Source organism: Drosophila ananassae, chromosome 3L, assembly GCF_017639315.1.
Source record: "Drosophila ananassae strain 14024-0371.13 chromosome 3L, ASM1763931v2, whole genome shotgun sequence".
Taxonomy (NCBI): Eukaryota; Metazoa; Arthropoda; class Insecta; order Diptera; family Drosophilidae; genus Drosophila; species Drosophila ananassae.
The window spans coordinates 18,405,368-18,422,329 of NC_057929.1; the positions used below are offsets into that span (position 1 = coordinate 18,405,368).

General features: G+C 45.1%; 2 protein-coding genes across 4 annotated transcripts in view; both read right to left on the minus strand.

The window, feature by feature from the left end:
* Positions 1 to 458: 458 nt before the first annotated feature.
* LOC6493946 (protein LTV1 homolog) lies at positions 459 to 2,222 on the minus strand. The gene is made up of 2 exons (XM_001961232.4): positions 2,078 to 2,222; positions 459 to 2,022 (listed from the first exon to the last, which is right to left on the minus strand). Exons 1-2 carry the CDS (start codon positions 2,078 to 2,080, stop codon positions 553 to 555), a joined length of 1,473 nt encoding a protein of 490 aa, XP_001961268.1. The 5' UTR covers positions 2,081 to 2,222; the 3' UTR covers positions 459 to 552.
* Positions 2,223 to 2,819: 597 nt separating this feature from the next.
* The window catches only part of LOC6493945 (mucin-5AC), a 38,364-nt gene continuing 24,221 nt past the window's right edge, over positions 2,820 to 16,962 (minus strand). The window contains exons 2-8 of one of the 3 annotated variants that reach the window (XM_032455610.2): positions 12,839 to 13,577; positions 12,688 to 12,779; positions 7,484 to 7,495; positions 7,234 to 7,364; positions 6,735 to 7,154; positions 6,612 to 6,675; positions 2,820 to 6,548 (exon numbers count right to left, since the gene is read on the minus strand). In XM_032455610.2, the coding sequence (XP_032311501.2) occupies positions 3,631 to 6,548; positions 6,612 to 6,675; positions 6,735 to 7,154; positions 7,234 to 7,364; positions 7,484 to 7,495; positions 12,688 to 12,779; positions 12,839 to 13,577 (4,376 nt within the window). In that variant the 3' untranslated portion in view covers positions 2,820 to 3,630. Of the gene's footprint in view, positions 6,549 to 6,611; positions 6,676 to 6,734; positions 7,155 to 7,233; positions 7,365 to 7,483; positions 7,608 to 12,687; positions 12,780 to 12,838; positions 13,578 to 16,962 lie in introns of those variants that run through there. The other 2 variants (XM_032455609.2, XM_032455611.2) reach the window with 2 other exon arrangements.

Consider the following 16,962-nt stretch of genomic DNA (forward strand, 5'->3'; position numbering starts at 1 on the left):
ACATGCATATATATAGAGTACATATGGTGTCTTTTAGAAGAGGTAAGAGGCATTTTGTTATGACATTCTCCGCCAACTGACAATGAAATGAAGTTTATTTTATTTTCGTTTCGATTGTCGCTCTGTTGATTCCGTTTTATGTCCGCCCGTCGAGCCAGAGTCATGTAGTTAGCAACTCGCGAATCGCTAGACCAAACTTGTTGTCAGCCAGTCAGTTAGGGCTAATTGCCGCCAGGCAGTTCGCTGGCAGGACCTCTACCAGGGTATCTCTCTGCGTTTGCGGGTTTATGGCTTCGGCGCGTGTGGCGCAGTCAGGCCCTTTGATTAATGGCCAACCGCTGACAACTGACGATGACGCCAACAAAACGTGACATCTCCGGCTTCTTTTTGTTGAAGCCTATTATTGGATGACCGATTCCCGTAATCACGGCAGCTGATTAAAGGCAACAGTTACCGAGTCCTTTGTTTATAGAATATCACTATATTTATGTAGTATATACGCCTGTTTATACAAATCTTTGTAAGCCTAGGAATCGGAGCCGGAAACTTATTCTAAACAATGGGTGCTCCCTGCTGGTTGGTGCGCTGGTTAATCTTCACGTGCGTCTGCCGCTTCTTCTCCTCCTTGAAGGCCTCCGTGTTGGCCTTCTTTTCGACGCGGCGGTCGTTGCGATACTCCTTCAGCAGGCGCTTCCGCTCCTTCTTCTCTTCCGGGGTCTCGTCCTTGGGACGGATGGATAGGACACTTAACGTAGAAAGCACCGACTTGGCACAAAGTGATTTAGGACCTGCAGCGGCCGGCGAATCATCAGCAAGATTGGCCAGGGCCTTGGCAGTCAGCTGACCATCCACACCTCCCCGCAAGACATTTGTGGGCAGACCCGTCTTGGGATCTATCTGAATGGGAGCAGTGTTTGTGCTGGCACTGGAGCGACGACTGCGCCGTGGCTCGTCGATCAGTTTCGGATGGTTGTAGATATTCGAATAGGTGGACAAAATGGACTCGCAGTCCCATTTCTTTTGCTTGGGATCCTCCACTTCGTATTCCACCAGCTCCTCAGTGGGATCCTGCTCGCCATCGACCACGTTTCGGTATTTTTCGATACGCTCGCGATCCCACTCTTTGTTGTACTCGATCGTCTTATCCTTCTTCTTAAATTCCTGGAAGCACTGCATCACAACAGGGTGCTTTTGATGCCAGTTTCCCTCGATGTCCTCCAGCGAAAGATCACCCAGCTCAGGGTCATCGTAACTGGCGTAGAATTTCTCGAATCGATCGTCCAGCAAGGTGAGCTGTTCGTTACGCCTGATAACGCTGGACGACATGGAGTACTCGGTGAAGCGCGACTTCACCTCTTCGTCGTCAAAGCGACGCTCCCGCATTAGTGGAGCCAGGCGGTCCATCAGCTCATCGTCGTTCTCGCCATCATCCTCCTCATTTAAGTCGTCAGAATCAAAGTCCATTTCCTCATCCTCCTCCTCGTCACCGTCCCATTCCTCGTCGTCGGAGTCGCCCTCGCCCATGGCCTGCATCACGAAGTCATCGTCCAGCTCCTCGTTCTCACAATCGCTGTCCAGAGCAGCCACTACATCCGGGTCCCAGTCGAGGCGGAGAGTTTGTGGAGCAGCCTTGTTTAGCATTCCCTCGGATTCCTCGAACTCACTGGCAAACACTGAACTGGGCAGGACCAGCTTAGGTTTTTCTTCCTCTTGGCGCTTCCGCGCCTGGTTGGGGTTCTCCATATATTCCCAGACGACATCATTCTCTCTTTTCTTTAGATGCTGCATGTAGTCGTAGTCATCGTCAAAATGAATGCCGAACTTCTTCTGTTCCTCCTGCCGCTTGGCAGGATCCACAGGTGTCTCATCCTGTGCCTTTGACTTTGACTGTCTGCTAGCTGCCTCCAGTAGCACCCGTTGTGGGGCATTCTCGTCGGTGACCAGTGGATCGTGCTGACTACGGTGCACCAGGTGAAAGGTGACGGCTTTTTTGCGGTCAATATAGGGTTTTTTGCCTTTGCCCTTAAATTAAATAAGAATTACAGTGGGTGTTCTCCAAAATGTGTTGTTTTCTTACCATTATTGGATTGTTTTTGTTAAATCTTTTGTAAATACGTAGAAACACATGCGCCTGCTGGAGTTGCCACCTGAAAAGGGCTGTTTCTTCGATGACTTGGTCACACCCATGAAATAAGTGTTGGTAAATGTTCAGTGAAGACAGTGTTTGTCAATTACAAAAAAAAATGGCGCCAAAATTCTAACACACTTTGTTACTTTTAAATTTGTGTGATTTGGAGCTTTCAGAGACTAAACTTTAGATTCGAAAGTTGGCAAAACTTATTAATATCAGTATAATTCGCTTAAACGCCTCGATTTTTTCGAAAATATTTTAAAGGTTATTTTAAAAGCTATTTTAAAGAGCAGTAAGCGTTATCTTCAAAGATAATTTTAAATCGGAAGAAATATAATGTGAAGTAGCTATCTTATCGATGATGCTTCGCGAATTATTCTGTTTTTTAGAGAATCATAAAATGTTTTACATAAATTATTGTCTCACCCGTGTGAGCAAGGCGGTAACTATGTATCATAGCTTTGGTGTTTCGGAATGGACTTTAATTGCTTTTCATTTTTGAGCAACTAAAAAATATACAATTTATTATGAGGATCGGCGGCTATATCCGATAAATTCTATTTTGTTGGACATAGATGCTTCGAAGCTTCAGAAGGGCCCGACTATTTAACATAACACTGAAACACAGCAGTATATCGGTTGGTGTGTTTCTCCAATCTCCAATATTTTAAAATTTCGAGTCAAAAAGTCCTAGGCCTAAAGCATTTGTTTATTGTTCATTTTTTTATAATAAAATATATTATATACTATTTAATAAAGCATAACACAATTTTTATTTTTGCATACTGAATATTTATGAGTTTGATTTCCTTGATGTATGTACATTTACAAACTTGTCACTTGGATAACAATTGTACACTTCACATATTATGGTTAAGTATCCTTAAACTTACTGATTCGCAACCTAAGCTCGCGATCATCGGGGATTACACATAACAAAGTAATTTGAAATTATATTGATACGACACTAAAGATTAACAATAAGCTGGTCTAACCTAGATAGTAAAATCATTCTCTTCTACCGAATTCAAACTTAAATCAGAGGCTTCGAAATGTCCATTTTAATAATATACTCACAGTCCTTAAATGGTTTGTTTCGTTTTTTAAGTTCTAAAGTTAGTTGGAGTTCGTTTATTTTTATAACATTCTCGACATGCACGAAACGAATTCGGAAACGAAGCTTAATTTTCATAATTTTCGTAATTTCTGTTGTAAACGATACGTGTGTGGGACTACAAAATAATAAGTCAATGCTAGTCGCTATTTTTGAAGATCGGTATATAGTTATTGCCTATTAGAGGGTTGCGGGTCACGGATTACGAGGCTACGGGTTTCGGGTCGGGACGTGTTCAGGCCGCTACTGTCTTTGGATGGCCAGAGTCCTGTCCCTCAACATATTTTACATTATATCTTTTGTGTGGATGTATAATGTTATTTTGATTTGATTGTTTCCCTTTTTGCAATTTGGATTTTGGTTTTTGTTTTCAGTGGTGCTCCTACTACTTAAGTGCCTCCTTCGCCCGCTGCTCCCACTCGGCGCGTCTCTGGTGGATGCCCTTGAATTCGCCCACGGTGGCGGATCTCTCTATCGGTTTGCTGGGTGCGGTTGCTCCTGATCCTGCTCCTGTAGCCGGTGGGGTTGTTGGAGAGGGAGTGGTCACTGTGGGTGTGGCCTGCTTCAGCTGCAGGGAGAACCTCTCACCCACTGGTTTGCTGACTCCTCCATTGTTGTTGTTGTTGTTGTTCAGGCTATTGCGTCCTGAATTGCTGACCTTGATGGGCGGCAGGTAGGACACCACCTTCTGCTGCTGCTGAGCCTGTGCCTGAACCGAGGTCACCTTCGATCCCTGGTTGTTATTGTTGTTGAGATTACGGAAATCGGCCACAGAGTTGCGATTGCTGCTGGGATGGTGGTGGTGGTTGTGGGAGATAACTTTGCCGGCTTCCCCGCCATTGGTCTGTGGAGTGGCCGCCAGCTTGTCCAGTTTCTCCTCGCTGTTTGACTGATTCTCCTTGTCACTGTCCACGCTCTGGGTCGGTGGCATCTTCTTGATGGGGACCGGCTGTTGCTGCGTCACGGTCACCATCACCTCCTCGTCCTTCACCTTCAGGGAGCGCCGGGCAAAGACCTTCATGAGCTCCGGCGTGGGATCGTCCTTTGAGGTTGGATTTCCATTGCAGCTGGCAAAGGACTTCTTGCGGAGCACCACGGGATTGGATGTGGTGGGTGAGGTGTTGCCGTTGACCTCTGGCTGTTCCACGGGGCTGATGGGAAGGGCAGGCGTTGCTGGGGTCACCGATGGAGTGGGTGGCGCTGCTACTGCTGTTGTGTCCACTTTGGGTATGGACTTCCGACGGTGCTCCGTCACCTTTGTTTTTTCCAGCTTCTCTTCGTTAAGGAACAAGCGCTTGCGATCTTCGAGAGAAAGTCGGTTACTCTTTACAGATTCCCTGGGACTGCCAGCCTGCTCCTTAGTTTCCTTAGCCACGACCTTATTCTTGGGTGTTCCTGGGGTTAGTGGCGTAGCTGGCGAAGACGGCGTTCCAGGTGTCACTGGCGTGGCTAATCTCTCACAGCTGCTGCCGTAGCTCGTCCTCACGCTGTTGGCACTCACGGACCTCAGCTGCCTGCCCAGATTCGGCACCGGCACCACAGAACTCAGTGGTTTCTCCACAATCTCAATGCCCGTCAGACCCTCTCCACTGTTCCGTCGGAAGCTCAGGTCATCGCTGCTCTGGCTGCGATCTTCGGGGGACTTGAGGTTCTTGGCCAAGACCAGGTGATTGGTCTTCTGATGCAGACGCGCCTGATCCACTCGGTTCAGCTGGATCTTCATGAATTCCGGCTCACCAGTGGCCTCCACATTGCTGGAATTACGGCGGCTGTTGTGACCGGAGGATGTGCCCTGACTCTTTGCGGGCGTGGTGGGGGGACTGTTGGATAGCTTAGCACTCTTGGTCAGAGGACTAGCAGGACTGGGACTGGGACCAGGTGCCGCTGCCGCCACCTTGGCAACGCCCAAGTCCAGGACCCTTGGCCGCTGTTTGGGCGGGGGAGATGGCTCTTTTTCGGTCGTGGTTATCACCGTAGACTTCCGCAGAACACTGACCAGCGGCGACTTGACAATCATATCGATGTTCTGCTCGATCTGCGAGATGTTCGTTGGTCCGGATGCACCACTGCCCACCAGTAGTTTGGCGGCGCCAGGGCTCTTGGGGGTAACCAACTGTCCGGTGGACTCCGCCCGGGCCTGCAGCAGCTTGTTGTCGTTGATCTCGAATCCCAGAGACACACACTTGGCGTTCGGAGACATGGGAGAGCACGGCGACTGCGGTGACTGCTTGTAGTATGTGGACGGCACCCGGAAGCTGAGTGACAAGTCTGGCAGACTGGGCATGTTATTGTGCACCACGCCGGAACCCGATCCCTGACTATCCACTCCGTCCTCCTGGTAGTTCCGGAAGCTGCGCGACTTCTCCACCGTTTTGCGTTGCTTCTCCTCGTAGTACAATGGCGAGGGCTCGTCCGTGCTGGTCTCCAGGGAGTTCGAGGAGCTGGAGTGCTGGCCTACAGAGTCGGTGGATCGGGACAGCTTCTGCTGGAAGGCACTCAGTCCCACGATACGCGGCTTCCGGGACTCAAAGTGTCCACTAGAATGTGTCTCCACCTTCGTTTGCTGCTCCCTGACCAAAGTGGTGGACTGGAAGGTGTCGTTGCCACGGGAACTCTTGGATAGTAAATTCGTGACATCGTTTCCGGGGGACATCTTCTCCTGAACTAGAGTTCCTGCTCCAAGCTCCTGGGGCACATAGCGCTGCCGGGCAGCTGGCCCGGATTTGGGCTTCAAGGCCGTCGGCGGCTGGGGATGGACCCCGTAATTACTGACCATGGCGTTCAGTCCGTGCTTGCCCTCGTTGTGGATCTCCCGCTTGATGGTCTGGCGCGTCTCCTGGATGTGTTGCTCGTGGGAGGTGGCACTGCGCGACTTGTCCGGCATGGAGAGCGGCTCCCGGGCGGCGGCTTCCAGGCAGCTGGTCGATATCTGCAGCTTCTTGGCCACACTCTGGCTGGAGTCGGTGTCCTCCAGGCCGTCGTTGGCCCTGGCGATGGAACGCTTCGAATTGCGGTGGATCAGGCGGCGCAGGAAGCCGCTCTCGGTGGCGTCCCTCTCCAGGATGTCATCTCCATCGGTGGAGGACTCCCCGCGGTTCTCCAGCAAAGTGTTGGTGGTCTTCATGGTCCGCCTTCCGAAGACTTGCGATGTAGTGGAACTGGACGAACTGCTGGTCACTGTGGTTTGGGTCTGCTCGATGGTCTTGGTCCGCTTGGTGGTGGTCAGAGCATTGCCGGGAGGGATTGAAATGGCTGTCAATGACTTGGGTGGCAACGAGCGTGTTTTGGTCTTGAGTTCCGTCTCTGTTTAAGATGAGAAAATAATGGTTATTATATGATACTTCTCGGAGGCGGAATAGTTTTTACCATGAACTCCTCTCAAACCAGGGCTCATCTTAAGCACATCCTCATTGGCTTCGGGTATGGAAGTCTGTCGGATAAATCATTTGTGTTATTAAAATATTTTTAGTTTCAAAGTCCAGAACTCACCTCCAAAGTCATGCGATGCTGCCGGGTTGGACCCTTCTTTTTGGCCGGCCTGATGGCCATCTTGTGCTTGGCCGCGGCATGGGAGAGCCTGTGCCGTTCCCCGCCCACGGCATCCACGTCGTCCTCGTTATGGGAGCGCAGTATGTCCGAGCTGACCGATATGGAAGAGCTGGTGGACACACGGGAGTGGTGTCTCTGGTGCATGGAGCTCTGGCTGTCCTCCGTTTCCGCCTCGTTGCTGTTCACACTCAGCATGCTCACGGAGGATGTCTGATGGTGGCTGACTCCGGAGTTGTTCCGGCTGCTGTTGCCGCCAGCAGCCCGTCTCTGCGGCGAGGCGGGACTCCTGGGCAAGCCCAGATCCTCGTCCGAGGCATCCGGCCGATTGCGTCGCTTTCGCAAAACATCGGTGAGTTCAGCCTGAAAAAATAGGAAAATTTTCATTTAGTTTTTGGATTTAAGGTATTTCAATTCTGTTAAGGATCAGGCTTTTCAGTACCCAGCTCTTCCAGCGAAACACAAAGCGAGCCTTTAAACAACTCCTGCCCAGGCGACTCTCGCCTATGGACGAGCCACTGCCCAGTTTCATCTTGAAAGGGTTCTGCTTGAAGTCGATCATTTTGAGAGTCTCTTCATCCGACCAAAGAGGCTACAAAAGACTGACTACTCAGCTTACTTGGGCAACTTTCGGATGGACCCCATTCGAGATTTCTGCAATTCCTGACCCAAATAGTGGACACAATTCTTACCGCAAAGGAGAGCTGAAAGGGATTGGAACTAACACTCCCAGCCACCATCTTCGAACTAAAAAATCTTTGGAAAGACAGATGATTTCACTTTTCCAACGAGGCAACAACCAGCGACACCCAAGTGCAATTTGCAACTGAAAATCTGTGGCAGATGCCACAAACGAGAGCGAAATGAAAATGAAAATGGGAAATGGGAATGGGTCTGAGCATGAAAATGGAAATGGAAATGGCGGCAGTTTTTACCTAGACGAACATAATTGTCTGCGAGGCAGGCACACTGGGCGACGACTATGGATCTGTTTATTGTCAGCTCTCGCCTCCGTTTCAAGGGCGAGGCCTCGGATCCGGGTCTGAAACCAAGAAACCAAGAAGTAAACAACCGAAATTCGGAGCAACACTCTCATCCATCTATCAGTGGCTGTGGCGCGTGACGTTGCCATCTGTTTTCCCGGATAGTTCTAGTGGGGCTGCTATTTTTGTAGCTCGTTTTCACGAGGATTAAGTACCGGGCTGTTTCAGGTTAAAGACCTCGCCCATCAATTCCCCATAAACAAAACAGAAATGGGGACTTGGGGGTGGGTTCAACGATCTGGGCGCCAGCGAAACAAATTCCTGGACCCTCGAAAGTATGATTCTAGGGGGATTATGAGTAATTGTAACATTCCGTTCCCTTCAAAACATTTTTAAGAAATCTAAAAATAACTCCTGAAGTTTATAATTTGAGAAATCAGCTTCCCAAGTTTATAAATCGAAACACTTCATCGAAAAGATATAATGCATATTTAAGTATCTATATTATGGAACTATAGACACTCTCCATTACCTACTTCAAGGAGAAACAATCTCATTTTACATAATAGCGGACAGCTGTCCGTTCGGAGAATTTTCCGTATCCAGGTAGCGAACACGTCCTGTGACCTCTAACCCGTTTATCTTCCCGCGGAGATCTACCTGCTCGGAGTTGGCTTGCTTGGACAAGTTGCATTTTGGTGCCGTCACGTTCAGTGATTTATTGGCCCACTTGCGAGTGGGCCAGAAGCCGCCAATCGCCGGCGGCCAGTTGGCTCACACTCCCAACTTGGCCACATACAAGCCCACTCAGACACACACACACTGATTACCCAAACAGCCGCCCGGAGAGAACGGACAGCAGTTGGCCAAGTGGGAGGCAAGACAATCGCCGCGAATTAAATGCAATTGCATCACTTTGCGGCTGTCCGAGTTGCATTTTAAGTCCAACAAATGCCCGCCATCTGCGAAGTGGGATAATCTGCGGCGATCTAAAGCGTTGGCCCACTGCCCGGGCGGTTAGCTCGATCTGACCCTGACTCGGCCATTATCTGCATCGGGATACTATGTGGAGCGATTCGAATCGCCTGCCAGATCAATGGCACAACTTGAAAGGAGGTCGAAATCGAATGTATTTAAATTATTAAGAAAAAGGAAATTATTGAATTTTATTTTTATTAGGAAAAAGTGGGAGTCGAATTTTGAAGATTTTAGTGATCGGAAGAGACATCCTTTCTTCATATAATTTATAATTTGTTTTATGTAACTAAAATTAAATAATAAATATTTGACATAACTATCTTCTTCATCTCTAAATATCAGCTTATAAATTGACATATTACCAATATCTTCATAGACCAATCTAATTCGGAAGAATAAAATCGTAACTAAGTTTTTGAATTTGAAGAGTATTAAAAATAATAAAAACATTTTAAAAATATTGTTACTTTACTACAAACTCTGTAAAATAATGAAATGTCAAGTATCTTTTGTCTATTAAAAAAATCTAAATAATAAGTACCGAAAATGAATAATCTTACATGACATTTATATGCAAATTTAATTTTGCTTTTGCGTTTTGCTTTATGGAAAACTGTTGGATTAAGTTAGAAAAAAAATCGTTCGAAAATAATGTGGTATGAAGGAAAGGTAACATTTTCTATTCTTTCTATTTCCGTGGCAGAATACACCACAGCTTTCTCCAGAACAGATATGAAGCCATGTGAAACCCACAGAGAGAACCCTTCTCATGGACCACTTGGCACTTGGACCACATGGTTTTCACTGGACTCGCGCTTTTCTGGGGCCTTGAAAGCCAATCGAATCGGAATCCATTCAGTTTCTCCCCGACTATGTATGTATGTGTCACCCAAGTGGGCCATCGATGCACGTATATGGACTGGACATGGACTTGGGCTGCATTTCAGCTGAACTCCAGAATGCCAGGCTGACAGCGCCCATCGGCGTGCGAAGAAATGCAATTAAAATCCTAATGCGGATGCTGCGATGAATGGTTGATTGGACGACTAGATGGTCAGATGACCAGATGACTGAACCACTGGTCCACTGACATGGCGGCTCCTCTAATGGATGCGGAAATCTGCGAGATAGGCAAATGCGAACGATTGCATAACATTTAAGCCAGACGGGAAGTGTCACACAGATCTCATGTTCGGGCAAACGAATGTGGGCCGAAAATTGTGAATTTCGAGTGGCTTGTTCGGATGTTGGTAGTACGGCCTCCTATCTCCCCCCTGAAAGTTGGTCAATTAGAGAGCAGCGTGTGAAATCTGATGACGGCTATGGCTGCTCCCAGGCAACTTGAATGCGTGTTACCGTGTTACCATATCACAGCCATTCCAAGTTGTCCAGGCTAAGTGGATGCCCCCTTCTCCAACTGCCGTCCCCTTCTGGCTGAGTTCCGTGCAAATTGCTCCACTGCATTGTCATTTAGTTTTTCCATTATGGCCATCGTGCAGATGTTTTTCTCTTTCTATTTCTCCGCAATTAATTCATCAAACTGGTAACTCGTCGCTGGCCCCAGACTTTGACTCTGACTCTGACTCTGGGATCACATCTTCTGCGGCCTGGCCTGCTAAATATTTATAGACCTAAGCTCGTTCCTCGACCTGTTCTTCAGCTTTTCAAAGGAAGCTGCCAAGTCGACTTCGTAGGGGATTAATAGGCGTCGCAGGACAGAGTAATCTTGAAAAATGCGATAGGAAAGGGGCTGCAGATACTTTATAGCTCTAGTATATCTATGGGAAAGTAGCTAAGGGGGCTTCTGTGAAATTAATGGTCAAATTAGAGTGGGTTTCCTTTTAAAATGTGTAGAGATAGAAAGGCTTTAGAAATATAAACTTTTTAAATGAAAAATATTGAATGATACAATATGTATACGAAAGAAGTATCTTATGGATATAGGGAAGTAATATAGTATATAGTCTTAAGAAACTGTCTGATTCCTTGAAGAAATACTCAAAGATAAAAAACTTGTTAAATATATATCCATCTATTGGGGATTACCTAAGAATTTTCTATTTAGTCACAAAATCTAAAGGAGTTAGTTTCTTTCAACCACTTGAAGTTCAACAACTTTAAGATTTCTTTCCCATAAATTCCTCTACAACTAATTAATCTTTCAGGAATTGCAGAAATCACAAATCGCCAGCACAGTTACCCAATTAAACCGTTAAACTTGAAATCCGTAGATTATTTTTCCACTTGGCTAAAATCCAGATATCCCGCGGATCGTGGACATAGCGCGTAGAGTATCGAATACGGAATCGGATTCGAAATCGGATTGAAAAACGTCGAGGTGGACGATGGACGATGGACGGTGGCCAAACCAGACCCGAGCTGTCTTCACTGGCTAAAGTCTCGATGCAAACTGATTTAGCGGAAAACTTGCAGGAGTTCAATAGCATAGAAACAGAAAGAAATGCGATTTATTTGCTAACCAGGTTGGCAAATAAGCCGCCGCAAGGGGGCGGATGGAGAAGCACTGGAGGCACTGGGAGAGCTGGCCTGCCAAGTGGAAAAAAGTGGAATAACAAGAAGCGGCCAAGCGGCGGCCATCGGCTGGATGGCTGACTGGATGGCTGGCAACTCGTTTGTCCAGAAACCGAAGAAGCAATAGAAGTAGCCTCTCCCCTCCTCCCGGGAGAAGCCGCAAATTGCCACGCGCGACGAAGGTGGAGCGGGAGTGGCAGTTGCCTCGGCTTACTGCCTACCGTCTGCAGTTGCCTCTGCCGTTTGCAGTTTTTGTATCTAACATTGGTTTCGGTTTCCAGTTGCAAGACGCGTGCTCGGGCCACAGTTTGTGTTTCTTCTTTTACTAAAAAAAAGGCAAGAAAATACAAAAATTCACTTGGCCAACTTATGCAGTAATGTTGATAATGCAGTCTATTAGATAACTGCCGAAGACCAACTTTCTCGCATTTCACCCACAAAAAACAGATAACGCATAATACGATTTATTCTGGTTAGTCCGATTGAAGGCGTCTTAATAAATCTCCGCCAATTAGTGCTTGTTCTTTTGGCCACATAAAGCAGCTAATTAAAGCCATCCCAGAGTTAACGCTCTTTGGAAATTTCGAAAACAAATTCCGAGTCAACAACCTCGACGGTAGATTCGGACGTCACCCATGCAGATGTGCCAACAAAGGCAGCCAATTGAGTTTGATTAAAATCAATTTAGATTGATTGCAACACAAAAACGCAGATTACACGAAAAACAACAACTGCAACGAGTGACCTGGAGCGGCTTCCCCACTCGACCCCAAGGCCGTGAACTTATCAAAGATTTGTGGAAAGTGAAAGCAGGGTGTTAATGGAAATCAAACTCTTAACATAAACCAATGTTTTCCTTCATTTAAATGCAATTTTTGGAATATAGATGGCTTATCAAAAACGAAAACAAAGATAATCAGCGACGATAGGCGATGAAATAAAGTGATGAATCAAGAAAATACAAATCGGTAGGCTTTCAGGCTTTATATCCTATGCTTGGATATATCATATATTCTATGGTTGGTTATAATTTATAAATAATTAAATTAATCTTTCAATTTAAAAAAATTGGATCGAATTTGGGAGTCGACTGCCAACTCAGATATCTTGTGACGCCAACTTTAACTTAAACTAAACATATATATATTTTTTTTTGGGAAATAAACTTTATATCATTTCAAATCTGTTTCTACAATTATACCCAAGAACTAATTTTTTAGAAACTCCCTTCATCTGTACTTTACGGTATCAGAATTTAAGTAAGTGAAGTTTAAGTAAGTAAATAAATTATCAAGAATTTAATATAAAATTTTAGCCAACGAAGAGGTATTGAGGAAAAAAATAATGGTATTGAAATAAATTTATGTATTTCCAAACAAAACATTGCAAATAAAAATATAGACTTACTTTTAATATTATCGAAAGACTGCTGGCTGTAGCCGATTCGGAGAAGACGCTATCATGGGATTGGGAAAGTTGATCCCGTGAATAGTCCCTACAAAATAAAAAAATGTTTATAAAATTTTAAATATTAAATGAGAAAAATAAACTTACCCATCGACATCCAGAAGGCGACCTTCGCTAAGGCTGCGTTGGCTGTCGGATATGTCGACGGCTCCGCTTCCAGCCCCAGAGCCTCCAGATCCCGTGACGCCCTCCCGCTCCGCGCAGATCAGTTCCTGGGAGGAGTCGCCCACACTGCGGAGATGCCGCTGCTGGTAGTGCTCCCCAGTGGGAAAGTAACTGCTCCGGCTCAAGCCGATCACGTCCGGGAATATGGCCACGCCCCTGGGCTGCCGCTGTTGGGCTTGAAACATGGCTTCTTGCTGAGATTGGGACTGGGATGGCTGGCTATGGGATTGCTGTTGCACCTGGCTGTCGAGGCTGTGCTGCTGCTGCGCCTGCTTGGTGGCCCGCTTCTTGCCGAGAAGCACGCTCAGCAGCTCATCACGGTGCGAGCCGTAGGACTTGGACTTGGGCAGTGACTGGGTCTGGTAGCTGCCCTCCGGCAGTGGATGCGACTTATTCCGGGGCGATCCCGGCGGAGAGGCTAGCACGTTGCGGAGGTTCTTCTCGCTGCTGCTGCTCGTCGGCGGTGGCAAGGTGTTGCAGGATCCGGGTCCGGGTCCAATTCCGGTTCCTTGTCCGGGCGACTGGCAGATGCTGTTGGCCGGACTGTCCGCGGAACTGTTGATCGTGCGGCGTCGGAAGATGCGCCTTAGATTTCGGAGTGGGTGGAAACGTCGACGCTTCTGCTGCTGCTGCTGTTGTTGGTGTTGTTGTTGTTGTTGCTCTGGAAGGACCAAGGCAGAGGATGAGGCACTTGACTCAATACGAAAACATTTTTTATTTTGGCTGTTTTAATTAAAAATTTGGGGGTGGGTTTCGGGGTCCGAAAGGTGGCACAGTGCTTGCTGGGATCCCGATCGTCATTCTTAACGCTTTTCTTGATATTTAAACTTAACATTTATGGATATATATTTACATATTTTATAGAATATTTAAATGCCTAAAAAAGGTTTTTGGATCTATTCACTAACCCATTAATTTAAACACATATCTTGTGTATATTGCTATGACTTCTGGTTTCCTAAGGTTTCTAAAACTAATAATCCCTAATGCTAATAATCCAATGCTAATAATCCCTTAAGATTTATGTTAAAATTTGGCTTTTGGCGCAAAACAGTAAAAGTAAAATCAAAATATTAAACGTTACACATACGCCCCATGTGACGGCTTGTCTCATGTGACGCTACAAGCCCAATAATGTCAAGCCATTACCATACGACCCAGAAGAACCTCTTTGACTGACAGACAACATAAGTACTCCCAAGACGTGAATGGAAAATCTTGAAGCGATTATGTTTTCACACTCTTGCAGGAAGTTTAGGTTATTGTTTCCTACGAATATTACTTTATGACTACTACGCATGCAGTAGATTTTTCATTGAGGTTTGTAAGTTTATTGGGTCCATGAGATTGCTTTTAAGAACTAACAATTACCGCACTTCCGCGGAAGTGGCTCAAAGTCGTGTAGTTACACTTAACTTCCTCTGTTACTCAGCAGTTGAGCCAATCGAATTGGTAATAGAAACTTTCAGTCATCCAAGAGCCAAACGCCGATAAGAAGTAAACAATAAATGGTTGAAATCGAATCGGGGCCGAAAACATGACCATAAATAGGCAAAAGGTGCTGAAGAACCCGCAAAGAAAGAGAGGGCGAATAGCCGGCGGACAGAGATAGCAAATCGGGGGAAGTGGTCGAATGGGTTCGATTTAAGAACCACGTGCAGTGAGGCCTTAACTTAAGGCGACAAGGTCATATCTTATCACCTGAGTAATGTTCTGTTTTAGCAAATATTAATATTTGTATATAATCCCAAGCCCTGAACAAAGAATTGTTCAACAAAACCAGGTTCAGTCACTTTATGGGCGGTGCAATAAGCAAATAATATAAATTACAATCGTCGAATTCCAATTGCTGCATTTATGGCCGTAGACCTCAATTTTAGTGGCCGATAAGAGAGTTACGGGAAAAAGAACACAATGTATACTAAAGTTCGTTATACCTTATCGATCAATGGGGAATTTCGTTATAGAAGACGTGTGTGGGTGTACAAACAAAACTATATCTACCCCCAGTAGACCCATTAGGCCTACGTCTTGATATTGATACAAGTGCCTGACAGTTTTAGGTTTGTATTTGGTTTAATTGGGGAAATCTTGATTGAGATGTTGCTTTATTAATTATATTTTCCTCATGATGATCTCATATACACATTTTTTAAGGACTCTCGGAAATCGAACATCTTAAAGGTGACTCATTGCTCTCACTTGGTGTGTCATGAACACAAATGAAAGTTTACTTAACCAACTTTAGTTGGCCGCGTCTTGAGGGAAAGTCAGCATTGTTAGCACTTGACAGTTTGTCGATATATTAATTAGAGAGAGAATCCAACTGAACGGAAGTACTTGCTTTTCTAAGAGCCAAACCAATCCAAGAACCCTGCCAATAAAGCCGCGACCTCCCATAAAAAGCGCACTGGCCCATGCCGGTCACGTTTTAGGGGCACATTCACTCCCTAGCCGAAAGGTACTACGAATATGGATATATATGTATATATACCCACATTCTGGTATACAAAGCCCAAGACATGCTCGTGTGTAGTCCGTGTATGTTTTTTGGTGATGGCTTGATTTTAATGATTAATTTCACCTGCGTTGGGGCTGGTCATCGTCGTTGATTAGTCACGAAGACGCCGTAATATGCAGAGGTATGTCTCTGCTATATAGTATATAAAAAAAAATTAACCAAGGGGTTGGGAACGTCATTCTATTTATTGCCCTCCGGGGTGTCTGCCAGTCTCAAAATTGTTCGGGGACCTTGCTAATGGAATTTCAACCGCTGGGGAGTAGGAGCACCACCCTGCTTCAAGCCCCGTTCCTCCTCCAGGCAAGTGACAATTGTTTATTTATGGAATGCCTAATTGGGTCAGTTGTCAGGCACTTTTTGCCGCCAGCAGGCTTTTGGGCGGGAATTCAATTCCTCCTTGCCTCGAAAAAGTGAAAAAGTAATTAGAGAAGATTTAGCTCAGCTCCAAGTTGGTAATTGAAAAGTTTGAGTTCATTAAATCTAACAAAGTCATCTCATCTCGTCCATCCCATCTCGTCTATCCCATCTCCTCCAAAGTGACTCACTCTATGAGGCAAGCCCGATTACATCAGCATTATGGATACATTATTTCTAATTTATCTAAAGTCTATTGAGCAAGATTTGTTATTACTTGAGGTCCCGTTTCGAGTCGTATTGTTTTCTTTTCTATATTGTAAGCTTTTGTGTGCTGTCATCAGTTTGCAGTGTTTTTCTGCGATTTCCGCGAATGTGGGCGAAATACTCGTCTTTGTCAGTTTTGGTTTTGGCTTGGGTTTTGGTAATTCATCAAAAGTGATTTAAGTCTCTTTTCAGTTTGGTAACATGATGCGATGGGATTAATAGACTGTTTTATTGAATGCCTCAAGTGCTCAGGGATGTTGGAGTAATGGGCAAAACCCAGTCTTGGGTTGGGTGCAAAAACACAATACATTTTATATTTAAAACATTGCACGCGATTGGTAATCAATTTGTTATGTTCAGGTTTAATTCTGTTTGAAGGTTTTTAAATAAAAAAAAAAAACAAAAAGAGGTACATATAAATAAAATATATCATCAGTGCTATTTGAAAAATGGTATTTATAAGAATCGTATGTAGTTAAAAAAAAATATAAAGTTAGGTGAAAAAAGCCTTGTAAAAAGCTTTGTTTTCGTCACCAATAAATATAACAAATGTCATTTGTGCAAAGCACGTGCATGTGCTTTCGTCACCATAATTATAAATTTTTTAGAGACCCATCTTAGGTGGTATTTTATGTATTTGAGGCCAATTGATATGAAAACGAAAATATATATGCATATCTATGTTTCTATTTGTTTCTATGTTTCATATATTATTTCCCCCATTATATATTTTTTATTGATTTATTTCAATTAAAAAATCTAACAATAAGTTTGCTAGCTTGAACAAATTTAAAAACTTAATTATAGTCATAAGAAGTCTAACCGTTCCAGGATAACTTCCAAACCAAGCAATTTAAATTAAAAGTAGTTTATAAACATTTTGGTATCTTAAAATTAGATTGAA